The sequence below is a fragment of the Larus michahellis genome, chromosome 4 (genome assembly GCF_964199755.1).
Source record: "Larus michahellis chromosome 4, bLarMic1.1, whole genome shotgun sequence".
Classification (NCBI taxonomy): Eukaryota; Metazoa; Chordata; class Aves; order Charadriiformes; family Laridae; genus Larus; species Larus michahellis.
In genome coordinates this window covers 87,625,226-87,639,349 of record NC_133899.1, presented here as the reverse complement: position 1 = coordinate 87,639,349, position 14,124 = coordinate 87,625,226, and the positions used below count along the sequence as shown (strand labels likewise).

General features: G+C 45.4%; 1 protein-coding gene across 4 annotated transcripts in view; it reads left to right on the top strand.

Annotated features, from left to right (window-relative positions):
* The first annotated feature begins 1,122 nt into the window (after positions 1–1,122).
* The window catches only part of BBOX1 (gamma-butyrobetaine hydroxylase 1), a 41,566-nt gene continuing 28,564 nt past the window's right edge, over positions 1,123–14,124 (top strand). Inside the window, exons 1-4 of one of the 4 annotated variants that reach the window (XM_074586267.1) lie at positions 1,697–1,754; positions 2,565–2,640; positions 8,935–9,371; positions 11,124–11,238. In XM_074586267.1, coding sequence (XP_074442368.1) covers positions 8,985–9,371; positions 11,124–11,238 — 502 coding nt within the window. In that variant the 5' untranslated portion in view covers positions 1,697–1,754; positions 2,565–2,640; positions 8,935–8,984. The other 3 variants (XM_074586264.1, XM_074586263.1, XM_074586265.1) reach the window with 3 other exon arrangements.

The window sequence follows — 14,124 nt, the reverse complement described above, 5'->3', positions numbered from 1 at the left end:
GTTAACTTAGCACTGCCAAGTCCACCATTAAACCATGTCCCTCAGCACTACATCTACCTGTGTTTTAAATACCTCCAGGGATGGTGCCTCAACCACTTCCCTGGGCAGCCGGTTCCAATGCTTGATAACCCTTTCAGTGAAGAATTTTTTTCCCTAATATCCCATCTAAACCTCCCCTGGTGCAACTTGAGGCTGTTTCCTCTTGTCCTGTCGCTGGTAACTTGGAAGAAGAGACCGACCCCCACCTCGCTACAACCTCCCTCAGCCTCCTTCTCTCCAGGCTGAACACCCCCAGCTCCCTCAGCCGCTCCTCATAAAACTTGTGCTCCAGACCCCTCACCAGCTTCGTTGCTCTTCTCTGGACCCGCTCCAGCACCTCAGTGTCTTTCCTGTAGTGAGGGGCCCAAAACTTAACACAATACTCGAGGTGAGGCCTCACCAGTGCCGAGTACAGAGGGATGATCGCTGCCCTACTCCTGGTGGCCACACTATTCCTGAGACAAATTCGCACCATTACCTCAGAGGATACAGACAAAATCTGCTCCATCTGAAACAGCAGGGATGTTTTATGCCACAACATAGGCTCTGTTTGGCCACAGTCACACTAAATCTTGCCTGAAAAGGCCATCTCTCATATTCACTGATGTTTACTGTAGGCTACATCTGGCATATAAGACCCCAGTTTGGTTTCCCCTGTCCTTCTCTTTTTTCCCCTTTCCTCCTTTCCCTACCCCCCTTCCCTTTGCCTTTTTTCCCCCCTTTCCTCCCCCACTTTCTTTTTTTCCCCTTTCCTTTCCCCCCTTCCTTTTTTTCTTCCCCTTTTTTTTTCCTTTCACTTTCCCCCCTCTTTCCTTCCCCTTTCCTTTTTTCCTACCCCTTTCCTTTCTTTTCCCCGTTCATCTTCTTCCCTCTATTGGCCTCCCCACCCCCCCCTCAATTTTTTTCTTTCCCTCTATTTTTTCTTTTTTTCCTTTCTCGTGTGACTCATTGCAGCAGGTGAGGACAGCCAGGACACCCTGTGCTATTGTCCTTCTCGGGTCCTTGCCTTGGTCCCAAGAGCTCCGATCTCTCTCCACACCAAAAACTGGGAGCCGGAAGCAGCTGGGAACGTTTATTACACACAGAGTAGAAGAAGCCACGGGAAATGATGGCTTTCCCCACCCCTTCATCTCCAAATCAAGGCCGAACGCCTTTCTAAAATCCATCCCTCAGCCCAGCCCGAGGTCGCTGCGGTGCCAACGAGGAACTACCCGAGCCCGGTGCTCCCCGCTGCGCTTCGCAGGGGGCTACATAATTTATGAAAGGTCCCCGTTTAGCCTGAAAGACGTTCCCCGAACGGAATTCCCTGGGAAACACCACACGCGGGTCTTTCCAGCGTTACGGGCCGCTGCCCGCCGGGAGGGCGCGGCGGGGAGGAGGAGGGGGACACGACACCCCCCAGGGCCAGGCTCGCCGAGCCCCGCAGAGATCCGCCGAGCGCCTCCCGGCCCGAGCCGAGCCCCGCGGAGGGCGGGCGGGCAGGTACGGGGGGAGCCGGGGCGGGAGCGCGGAGCCGCCGGTGCCGGGGAGCGGCGGGGGTTGACGGGGCGGGCGCCGCCATCCGCCGGAACGTCCCTCCCGGCCCCACGCGTGAGCGCGGGCGCCGCCGACCTTTGCTCTAATTACGCCAATTTAGAAGATCGGAGGCGGGGCGGCCGGAGCAGGAACCCTTCAGCCACGGAGCGGGGCGGACGTGAAGTAACGCAAACATGCAGGTTTTCTTCCCTTTTCGGGCTGAGAGAGCTGGGGGGGTTCAGCCTGGAGAAGAGAAGGCTCCGGGGAGGCCTTGGAGCCCCTTCCAGTCCCTAAAGGGGCTACAGGAGAGATGGGGAGGGACCCTTTATCAGGGAGTGTAGTGATGGGACATGGGGTAATGGTTTTAAACTGAAAGAGGGGAGATTTAGATTAGATATCAGGAAGAAATTCTTTCCTGTGAGGGTGGTGAGCCCCTGGCCCAGGTTGCCCAGAGAAGCTGTGGCTGCCCCATCCCTGGAGGTGTCCAAGGCCAGGCTGGATGGGGCTCTGAGCAGCCTGGTCTGGTGGGAGGTGTCCCCATGGCAGGGGGGTTGGAACTACACGATCTTTAAAGTCCCTTCAACTCTAACAGTTCTATAATGATATAATGGTATTTGCTGAGATAACAGTATCAGGTGAATGTTTTCCTGCAGAGGCTTTTTGGTACACTTGTGCACGAGATGGTGTAATTCAGCCTTGCAGTCAGAGGTGGTATGCATGCTCTGCTTAGTCGAGGGTTGTTGTTCTTCTGGAGTTTGCACTGATTTCTGACTCAGGCAGTACTTACAAGGTGCAAACAGTTCATACAGAGTTCATACAGAGGCCAGTGCGGGCTCTTCCTGCGGTTTTTGTGGATCCCTGGTTCCAGCGCAGCCGGCAGCAGTGTTAAATTCTGTTACATCCCACAGGGAGCTGGTTACGCTGACCACCTTCTGACACAGCAAACTGGTTTTAAGGCATGGCTAAAACTTGGTTGTGACGCAATAATTATACCCTTCGTTTCTCTGCAGCTTCTTAACCTTGTGCGAGGAAAACACACGTTATCCACTGCTATTAACCAGAATTAAATTTTGAGTAGCTGTGCAGGTAAAGTTAATAAACACACCGCTGATGTCAGCAAACAGGAGGGTGGGTGATGTCTGGTGGGGTGAGGTTTGAGGAGACTGAAGGAAAGAGATTTTTGAGAAAAAGAATAGTGAGCATTACCTTTCAGCTGGAGAGCTGTGGAAGGCTGAAAGCCTCACCTCCAGGTGATGGGGATCACCTTAAATTGTGATTGCCTGTCAGCATCCAGGCTGACCCTCGTCATGCTGCTGAGGATTACAAGTGAGTGATGACAACATGCACAGAAAATCCATGAGCCTTGGACGATGTTCACATGGGGCGGTGTGACTCTTAGGAGCTCTTGGTAGTATTTGTTTTAAACTATGCAAATCTGAGGTCTGATAACTGAGAGCAGAGTTACGTTTGGTATCTTCCACGTTCATGCAGGTAACAGTAGTTCAGAGACAAGAAATGCGGAGAGCTGTGGCGCAAAGAATTTGCTTCGCGTTATCAGTTGCTCTTCAATTTGACCATGGTTATGAGCATGCTAACTTTAGGTGAACCCGTGAGTTCTGCTCATAATTTAGTACGTAATGCAATTTCAGCTGTAAAATAGCAGCGGGGGGATAAGGGTCTGCCTGAAAATTTTGAGGGGGCAAGGGGATAAAAACTCCTGGAACTCTTGCTGGTAATTTAGCTTCCGTTAATTTGAGATTACCATCCTACTTTTATGTAAAAATGAAAAAAAAAAAAGAAGAAACAACAAGGCAAACATCTAAACAACTGTCAAGGACTGAAAAACTACTCTGAACACGATAGGAAAATCCATATTGTGTCATTGATTCCATTAAGCATCTTCAATTAGCCGCCTAGAATGAAAGTGTTTTCTACAGTGGCCTGGCGCCATCAGCACCAGGCATTTGGTTGTATTTTTCTTACCAGCAGCTCGGCTGTCTTGGACTCCCGTTTTTTTGAGACATAAAATTGTATTTCTCTAGCATTTAGTATCATGTCTTAAGGTAAAGGTTTGGGGAAAATGGCAGTGTAACCCAAATTACTCATCAGGAGTGGAAATGATCATTTTGCCCAGTTACACCATTTACAGATAGAACTACTAGTACGGGGGGAAGAATGTTGTCGTCGTCATTGAGTGGGAAGGTGTTAGTTAGCTTCTGTGCAGTACTTTTAAGCGTACAATTGCAGGATTTCCTGAAGATATCGTATGAACACTTCCAAGTTCTTCACTGCGATTTTCAGGCTCACCTTAACGTTCTCAATGTAAAGAAAAACCACTGAATTAGAAATGAGGAATAACACACAATTTCCAGACAAATCCACGCAGTCTATGGATGTCTTTCCTGACAGCGCCCTTGAAACAGGCAGAGCCATCAGATGCGGGTTTCTGGCTCATGTGGCAGCTGGAGGGCTTGCTGGTGCTACTTGAGGAATATTTCATCCCAGCTCTGTGCCTTCTGTCATCCGTTGCTCCAGGAGAGAGAAATGCCAGCACTGGGCCACCTTTGTCCTCTTCCCCCGTGCTGGTTTGGAGTACCGGAGCTGGTGGTCCCTGGGAGGGTCAAAGTGCATGTAGTTATAGGAAGAGGGGCAACGGTTTTAAACTAGAGCAGTACAGGTTTAGATTAGACATTAGGAAGAAGTTCTTTACAATGAGGGTGTGAGACACTGGCCCAGGTTGCCCAGAGAGGTGGTGGAGGCCCCATCCCTGGAGACATTCAAGGCCAGGCTTGATGAGGCTCTGAGCAACCTGATCTAGTTGAAGATGTCCCTGCTTACTGCAGGGGGGTTGGACTAGATGGCCTTTAAAGGTCCCTTCCAACCCAAAACATTCTATGATTCTATGAAAGTGTCTCTGGCCTGCAGCTGGATAGCCTGACCATCCAGGTCTGGCACGGTGCAGGTGAGAAAGAGGGGGCTCGATGTGCCTGGCACTCACCTGGCACAAGGGTCCCAGCTGGGAAGGTTGTGCAGAGTAGTAAGAAGTTATGAAAAAATCCCCGTTTGGTGTGAAATGCTTTATTGGAGTAATCCAGTGCAGACATCCCAGGTGGAGAACTTGACCCAGAATACTCTAGCACCCCACCGATGCAAACTGGGAAAAATCCTACTGAAGGGAGAAGTTTCTGCTGTGATGCTGCGTGTACGGGACAAAAAATAGACTTGCAGATCTATTTAATGTTTGTATCTAAGAAGAAAAACATCTAGAGGGCATGCTTTAGCAGATATTTTTAATCATTGTCATCTGGGTTTTCATTTTAATAATGACATCATGATATGACTAACTCCGGGAAAACAACAAACAGCCTTTTTGCTGTTACAAGATTTCTCTCGGTAGGTGGCCAACCCGAGCAATTGCTTTACAGCGAAGCCAGAAACAGAAGTTTAATGCAAACACTGCGGTATATTTAAAGAGTAAATGCTTAACTTCACCACAAGGGAAATCTTTTTGCTATAAAAATTTTCACGATTTCCTCTTGCATAACCAGCAAAATGAGTCATACTGGAGCTGGATTCTCTCCTAATTAACAGTGGTGTTTTGCAGGTACAAGTCCATTGACTTCAATAAATAGACATTAATGAAAGAGCTGAATATGTCTGGAGTCTTGGGGCAGAGTAACAGCAGACAAAGTAAACCTGCATATTAAAAAAAGCCACATGTATGATTTTTATTAATATTGCAAAGTATCCGGTGGAATTGTTTCCCATCCTAAGCGTATGGAAGGCTCCCGCTGCGACCTGCGAAGGAGATCCCCCCCCGCCCCTACCTCCTTGCAAGATGCAGTGCTGCTTTAGATTCTGGCTGTTAGGACCAGGAGTGTTTCAAGGGAGTACTTTGTGATGAACAACAGGTTTGACTGATAGCACCAAAACCTCGTGGAACAGGGGTGCCACCGACAGCAGAGGAGGCTTTCTCTGCGTGGCAGTAAAGTTTAGGGCTGCCACCAGCCGTGATTCTCCCAGCACTATCGTGTTTAGTGAATTGTATGTAGCAACGGTTGTCCATAAACAGAAGCATCAGTTAATCATAAGATTAATGCCGTGAAAAGTAGTTTTGCTGAATGCAGACACTGGCGGCGTAACATCCGTGTCGGAGCTGGTTGCTGAGGCTCTTTTTGTAATCAGCGGAGAGAAATAAGGATTCGGTGCCTCTCATCCAAAAGCGGGTTTCTGATGAGGTCAGCTGAATTGTGATCCAGGCGTGCCTGCTGGTTGAGCGTTGGGGATGGTGGGTGTGATGTTCAGGTGTAGGTCACCGTGGTCCCTGTCCGAAGTGAGGGGAGGTGAGCCCTGCCGTCCAAGCTTCTCGCATCCAAGCAAAGGTGATAATTCCCATTTGGCTTACAGTCTTTGCCATTGTAACATAAATTACATACATATAACTCACTTCAGTAACTTCCAGAAGTTTTATTATTCTTTTTTTATGTAGAAATGGTGTCTGGCAGGATTGGTTGCATCTGTTTCTTTTTTTTTTTTTTGGCTGACCTTTTGTTCCAAAGCATTTACAAAAGTTACAGTCAGGGATTTAGAAGAGATTCTGCTTGACATGCATTTTGTGTGACTGAGTTATCCATTACCAGGTGAACAAATACCAGTTAAGCGACAAATGTGGTAGAAAGACAATAAACTCACCTCTGTTTCTTGCCATAACAGAAAACTCTGATGTGGTTTTCTGTTACCACTAGCGTTATGAGGAGTCTTTTAGAAGCAAGTTCAGATTTCTTAACTGAATGGTAAAATAGATGCCTGGAAGCCGTTTGAATCTGGCAAGCTGCACGTAAGACTTTAAACTTAGTGATAAATCTTCCCCGAGTGATAGTCAACAGTCAGAAAGTAAATGCTTGAATATTTTTTCCTGTCCCTGGTTTTGCTGAAGAAAAATATTTATGATAAGTTCATATGCAACATCCAGGTGGTTAAAACCTCCATGCTAAAGTTAAAAGAAACAGAGCCTTTGCTTAGGTTAAACACTAAGCATGTGAATGATATTTAAATTATTTGGTAAGCCACTTAAGATGAGAAAATTATGTACAAAACCAGCGCATGAGCTACTGGATGGATGGATATAATGTGTGTATGAAGTACCTTACAGACAAACTATGCAATGAACAGTTTAGGTGGTTGTATTGTGTATATCCAGCTGTCAGAATTTCCCCTTCCCCACTCTGGTAAACCAGAGGAGCTTTCTGGTGGCCTTAAAGTTCAGAAGCAACTTCTGGTTCTCACGGTCTTCTCTCCAGCAGATACCTACAGGAGTACCTACTTCTATTTAGTACACAGAGAAAAGCATCCGTATCCCCAAAGGAGCTGGGCTCTTGGTTCTGGGAAGGGTGCGCTGTGCTCGAATTCCTTATACACTGAAAACAGGTGGAATAAATTGATCTGACCTTTTACGGTGCTCAGATGCTTTCTAGCAGTGTTCTTAAATCGGAGTGGATGTGAGTGCCGTGCTTTGTGCTGGACAATTCGGCATTGTGCAGATGTCAGGAATTTTCTGATCTTGCTTACCTTATCGTGCCTTACAAGTTTTCCGGTGTGCAGCTACACTGGATGGGGGATATGCGTGAGGATGCTCAATTCTGTCTGCGTCCTGCTGGCTTTCGATATGGGTAGTGTTAGCATTTTAGGGATTCAGGTAACTTCATATGGAGAAGGGCAAGTATCAACTACCTTTGAGTTGCCTAAGAACAATGGTTTTGTGACTTGCTCTCCTGCATCTTAATTGTCGTAATCCCATCTAAACTATATTTTGGGTGCTTAAGTGTATTTGTTGATCTGATCCCATTACCGTCAGGTAGTCCGCTGCTCTGAAGAGAGAACTATCCTGAAACCAATACAGATATAGCAAAAGTTTAAACTATGTTAAAATGTTAGTCCTCTTTTTTTTTTATTTTTTTTCTTTATTATTTTTTATTTCTGGAAACCATATATTCTAAAGTTTCGGTATAGCGGAAACCTTCATTGTGTTCAGTACTTGTCTTTTGTTTCAAGGAGATGAGAATAACCATCCAATTATCAACTGTTAAAATCCCTAAAACATACCACATCGTTGCAGTCATACGTGATAAAACTTTGTCCAAGAAATCTCAGAAGGAGACTGCTTGTGGTATAAATATTTTTACAGTTTGGAGGCAAATTGAGTTACTCGAATAACGCTTTAGAGTTAAGGTGGAGCTACACGTATGTATTTATATATGCATGTTTGTGTACTTACAGACATATAAAAGGAAAGATATTCGATCTGGATATAAAAGAGGTTTAAGTGTGCACGCACAAAACTAGCTGTGGCTTGGACTGCGTTGCAAGTGAAGGTTGATAATTTCTGGGCTCTGATGGGACTGCTGTGCGCAAATAAGAGAAAGCAGAAATCAATATTCTGACTTTCTGTACTCAATCAAATGAAATAAAAACAAAAGGAGACCCAAGGGTCCTGTACAACCTGGTTCTAACTTGTCATAAACGAAATAATTTAAAAAACCTTCTGACAGTTCCAGTGGGTCTTAGGGAGTCAAAATACTGAAACCAATGAGGTTTTTCCTGTGCAAAGATAACTGGGGAGACTTTGATCCTGGCAGGGCATCAGTATTTTGCCCTGTGAGCTTAAGAACAAAAGCAACAGAAAAAGATACCGAATAAATGCGCAATATTTGAAATGGTTACACACTCTATTAAAAATATATGGAATGATTTATTGTTTCAGGGGGAGGCCAAGTATGTTTCTGAATAAGAAAAACACTAGACCAGAACTTCTTTTCTGATTTAAGATTTGGATGCATCATCTTTCTGCAGTAAAGCGTGCAGCTAGCTTTAAATAAAAGAGTGTATCTATAGAAAGCAGCTGTGAAAGGAAAAAGGAAAGGAAGGAAAAGGGGGAAAAAAAAGGAGCTCTTGCAGAACTCTGTTGCTGTAGCTAAAGTCATGTTTACAAGAGATGGATTCCATGTTCTCTTTTTCCGTAGTAGCCACAGCAGGAATTAAGGTATGCATACTTTAAAGCTTTAGCTTTTAAGCATGGTTGGTAGTAGCTCCTGCTTTTGGATTTGTGGAACTCACCTCGAGGTGTCTTTTTAAAAGAGGCTATTTGTGCAGGATGTAATGAACTGAATGCAGAAAGAAAAGATGATGAATCAAATTGCTAAACTAAGGGATTTCTGAATAGGTGGGTCTCAATACATCCTCTGTGCCTCAAAAAATATAAGCAACAGACAATGAATGTTCCTAAAGGTCCGGGTAGCAGGAAGGGAGGGGAGAATCATCTTGAAACGGTCCTTCTGCTATACTGACTCCTTCACTAATAAATTGCTGTTCATGGTGTTTTAGGAGCTCGACGAAGGCATTTTCCCGGCAACGATTTCGTTGAAGAAGCCAAAATGTGGAGGGCGGTGGCTAGTGTCCTGCCAAGGGCCAAAGTCTCCGGGGGCAGGGCATGCTGCCTGCTGCCGGCGCAGAAGGGCAGGAGCCTGGTGGCCGGCACCACTCGGCATCGCCGGCGGGACATCGCTGCCGGGGGGCTCCGCGCCGCCCGGCCGCTCAGCATGAACCCCGGGATACAGAAGGTGGAAGCTTTGGACGCTGGTCATTTCGTGCGGGTGGAGTGGGAGGACGGGAGCGAGAGCCGCTACCCCTGCGTCTGGCTGAGGGACAACTGCCAGTGTCCCCACTGCTTCCTGCGCTCGGCCAGGGCGCGCAGGCTCGTCTTCGAGGACCTGGACGTGAACATCGTGGTGAAGGAAGTGGCTCTGGCAGACAGAAAAAAGGTATTTTTTTTTTTTTTTAATTTTTTTTTTTAAACCTCCATTATTAACAAACCCCCGTTGGCCCTCTCGGGAAACTCGTCTAACAGTCCTTGTTCATCTGTAAGTCAGAGGCAGTCCCAGGTTATGCTTTAATCGCAATTTGTTTATCCGCAAGCCCTACCCTGCATTTGCAACGCTTTCAGGAATAATTGCAATCTGGGCGACGCAGATCTTCCCACCTTTATATGACGCTTCACTTTCTAGATGTTATGCAGAGAGCACAGCAAGCCAGGCTTCGGGTTTTAGAATGTAGTTGTGCTTTTTAAAGTTCTGCTGTGTGCTGCTTCATCACCAGATGCTCAGAAGAAAATATAAGCATTCCCCACACTTCTAATTACACTTTCACGTATGTCTCTCTTTTCTCTCTTTGTTCTATAAGTAAATGTCTTGAAAACCAGAGAAACAAATGGCAAAGTGAGGGTGGCCTTAATCCACAAGAAAACTACCAGTTTATTTGCTAATATCCAGTGTGAAAAAAACTTGATTTTAGAGGAAGCGCTCAAACCAAAGTTGAATCCAATATTCAGAGTTGGCCTAGTGTTTGTGTCTGTATCTGTATCTACCTAGTCCACATCAACATTTGTTCATAAAAAGAGGGTGCTGTTGGGCAGGAGAGGACAGGAACTGCCCTCCTTGTGAATTTTAACCTTTCCTGCCATATAAAAACCTAACAGATCATTTAGATTTTATAGGTTTTATTAAAAACAGTATGCAGCTCTTTTGATATGCGAACTCCCTTCCTTCCTTTTACAGCGAAAGAAGTTTTTAACGCGTTAAAGATGCAGCAGCCAACTCTCTGGCAGCTGGGGCAGCCCCGCTGCAGGGCAAGTTTGCGGAGGCTGATCCATGTGGGAGCATCCCTCGGGCTCTGCACTGAGGAATTCTGGGCTCCCGAGTTGATTATTTGTTACCAGAATTAATGCTGTGTAAATTCATGCTTTGAACAGGCAAATGTATTACGGTAGTAGAGGGATTATCTGCTTGCGCGTCTCCTCAGGAACTGATGAAAGCGCAGCACTAATCCTAAACTGATACTGGTGTTTTACCGTCGTGTGAAAGAGCAGAGCTATGTGAAATGGGAATTGATACCTACTCAGCGGCCTTCAGAATTCATCTGTGTGGCACCCTGAGCTCTTTTGGTTCATGACAAACAAAGCCATATGCTTTCTTTCCGTGTTTTTTTCAGGAATTAAAAAAAAAAAAAAAACCCACAAATCAACACCTTTTCAAAATTTGTTTGAAAGAGGGGAGACTTTTTCAAAACTAGGAGAAGGATTTCTCGCCGAGCACTTCTTTTTTTGCCCGTCTGTCTTGTCCTTTTTCTTTTTTGACAAGCTGCCAGTGTTTTGGAAGATATTTTTGCTCTCTTCTGATTTGCGGTGAAGCGCTCTCCCCGGTGATACGTGCCAGCTTCTGCGATTCTCCTCTTTCTGCTAAGCACAGCTGCCGCAGTGAAAGCAGCCCACACAAACCAGCAAATTAGGTCATGGGTTCATGTGAGAAATGACCATGTATAAAAGGTATCAGGATCTGGATGATGTTCAGGTTGGCTTTTCATACTTGTTTGGCATTATATTCTAGGGAAGGCTTAACTGTGATATTGATCTAATTATTACATTTTCCAAACTTTCTAAGGCTTTTTTTTTGTTGTTCTGGGTGATGTTTTTTGAAAATTTTTTTCTTCTAAAATTATCTTTCATCTTATATTGGAAGATCTCTATTACGTGGCCTGATGAACACGCGAGCGAATATGAAGCTGAGTGGCTGAAAAAACGGTGCTTCTCCGAAGAAGCCAGAGCAGAAATGCGAGAAGATTTATTTTTGCCAGGTAGGAGTTTAAACCCCATGTGTCGTGCCTGTTTCAGATGCGAGGGCTCTGACACTCACAGTCCCAGCTTGGCGTCCCTGCGTTGAGGACCAGGTCTACCCAACTGGAGCAGTGACAGCTGCTCTTGGTGCTCAGTGCCAGGCTGAACCCGTGGTAACTCTTTCCCTCTCCTTGGTTTAGGAATCCATGGTTGTTCTTTGTCTCTTCTAACCCCTGCACCTGACAGGAGTTCAGCTGATTGGGCTGCGTTTGCTTTCCTAAAAGCCTTTTCTTTCCAGAAAGGGTTAGTAGGTCTCAAAAACGAGCCTTGTGGACCAGCAGTGGGCTGTGTGACAATGCAAGTGTGTGTGTGCTGTTTAAATTCTTAAAAATTTTATCTTTAGAAGATTATTTGGAATTGCAAGGGAATTATAACTGAAATAAAAATTTTTCCCTTTCCATGGCCTTCTGTTAAAAAGTAACCGTGTAGCATAGCAGTGTCTAGTGCTGAAGTTCAGGTTGTGTTTGCGCGGCGTCCCACAATTATTGCAGCAGTTGACCGTCTTTTGGTCATGAAGCGTTTTGTGCAACCGGCAGCGTAACATTTACCCGGTACGAGTCGCTCACCCTTCTGCGTGAAAAGTTATAAGCCTGCTTGCTTTGTCATGACGCGCATCGTCGTTTCTCTGGCAGCCTCTCAGATTGCGAGCATGGAGCGTGTGAAAACTTGCGAGATTTCTGCTGTTGCTCTTGACAGTGTTCCTGTGAGATCTGCTGCTGCAGAAAGTTGGGGATCCGTGTTCTGAGTTTAGATCGCATCCGTTAAAACAGGATATTGCGTTAGAAAAAAAGAAACTGGGGCAAGCCGATGGTGTGAAACTCGGATCCAGTTTCCTCGGAGCTCAGCAAAAGGCAAATCTGCAATTGGTTTGTGCTCCTTTTCTTTGTCAGAATAAAAACAACACCCCCCAAAAAGAAAGTGTATTTGGGTTTTTTTCCCCATGAAAGATGAGAAATGGGAAAATGGTGGTCTTGGGTATCTCCTGCGTCTGAGCTTTGTTTGGTACCTCAGGGATGACTGAAGGGGCCAGTTATTTCTCCCAGTTTCTGCAGGTCAAATATTCCTTAGCTCCTAGCACCCGTTCTCCTAAACAAAAGTCAGCTCTTAAGATTCAGCCTTTTACATCTGGCTTAAAATTTCAGTGATGGGTAATATTTCCCTTCATTTCAGTGGATCAAATAACAGACATAGTTCAGGATGGAACTTTTTCCCCCCAGCAATGTAAAAGTTCACGTCTGCTTTCGCTTTGGCAAGAACAAACTACACTGTTTACTATTTTGGAGGGTTGGGCATGTTCCCAGAATGAACGTGATGAAGATGCGAACCTCATTCAGGGGAACCAGGCTTGATGTTTTAGGTAGTAGGAATTTTTATTTGGGAAAATGAAGGTGCTGCGGAAGCTCACAAGATGTGTTGTAGCCTTTGGGGGGATATAGATGAATGTAAACTGAATGTTGCTCTAATTACTGCACACACAAATTAGTCTAGATCTCGGTTTATGTTTATTAGCAAAGGTATCAATAACTGAGGTTTCAGTATTTCGGATGTAATGCGGCTTTTTTCCCCCATTATGAAGCCCAACTGGCTGTGATTTGCGTTCGTACGCGCACATTTACACGGTGCTTACTCTCAGCATCGAAATGCAATGCTTGTTTTGGAGGCCAGTTCTCCCCTCTGCTACTGCTGACATCCGCTGAAGCCATCTAGGTAAAATACACACCAAAGATACGTTTTATTCTTTGGGCAATGCTTTTGCGAATTCTGCTTTCCGTTGGTCGATCTGAAAGAAACGCGTTTATAAAAGTTACACTAAATAAGGGCCTGCGTTAACCTTGGGTTTGTTTACTGTCATTCTGCTCTTCCTCATGTTCCCAGAGAAGATCTGGCTCATTGTGATGGATGGCTTCAACCCAGCTTTTCTCAGGTTTCAGCTGCAAAAACAGGCACGTGAGTTTGTTTGCTGGCTGTTTAAGACCTGTTTCTCATTGGGTATTGGGCTAAGTTTAGCATTCGCTTCCTTCTGGTCAGTGGAGTTACACGCAGCGAAATACATGCCCTTAAGTAGCTAATCATATCCCAGCAGTATAATATTACAGACCGAGGTACGGAATGCCAGCCCTGCATGCTGGCTCAACAAATATAAAAGCAAGCTCACCAGACTGCTGTAGTTAGAGGTTAACCTTCACTGCTGACATTATCACGGCTGTGGCTTTTTTTTGTTTCCTTTTGCTTTTCGTGTTGCTTTTATCGTGTTTTTTCATCATAATTTCTGATTCAAAAAAAATAGATGTCGGGCATGTGTAGGTCGGATTTTCACTGCGTGGTGGAAGAGACTACAAATAGCTCAATGGCAGTATGTCAAGATTCCCCTTTTAAAAACACTGCCAGATGCTCTCCATGTAGTATGCAAAGCCCACTTTTGTGTACAGTGAGGCTCGGTTTAGCCCAGCTTACAAGGTACTTCCAAAAAAGCCATCTTCTACTTCTCCAGTTCTGATGTCTCAAAGATACTTTTTTTCCCCCTCCTGTTTACTTGTGTTCTCCCCAACAAACGTCACAGGAGTGATTTACCACCTCGTGAGTCTCTCTCTGGCTCAGGTTTTGTTTGTGGTAGAGGAAGCTCGTGGGAAACACTGAGTACGCCAGGTGCTTTCCCTACTCTCACTGTGTTGCATTGGCTGAGGCTCATTTTCCAAGACACCGGCATCCCAACAACAGGATGTACTGGGAAAAAATTAAGTAACATCACAATGACCTTTTCCTATTGGGTAGAGGGGAAAAAGATTCAGCAGAGGTAGTACCTGGTGCTACTTAATATTTTTAACCTTAGGTTAGGTTTTAACATA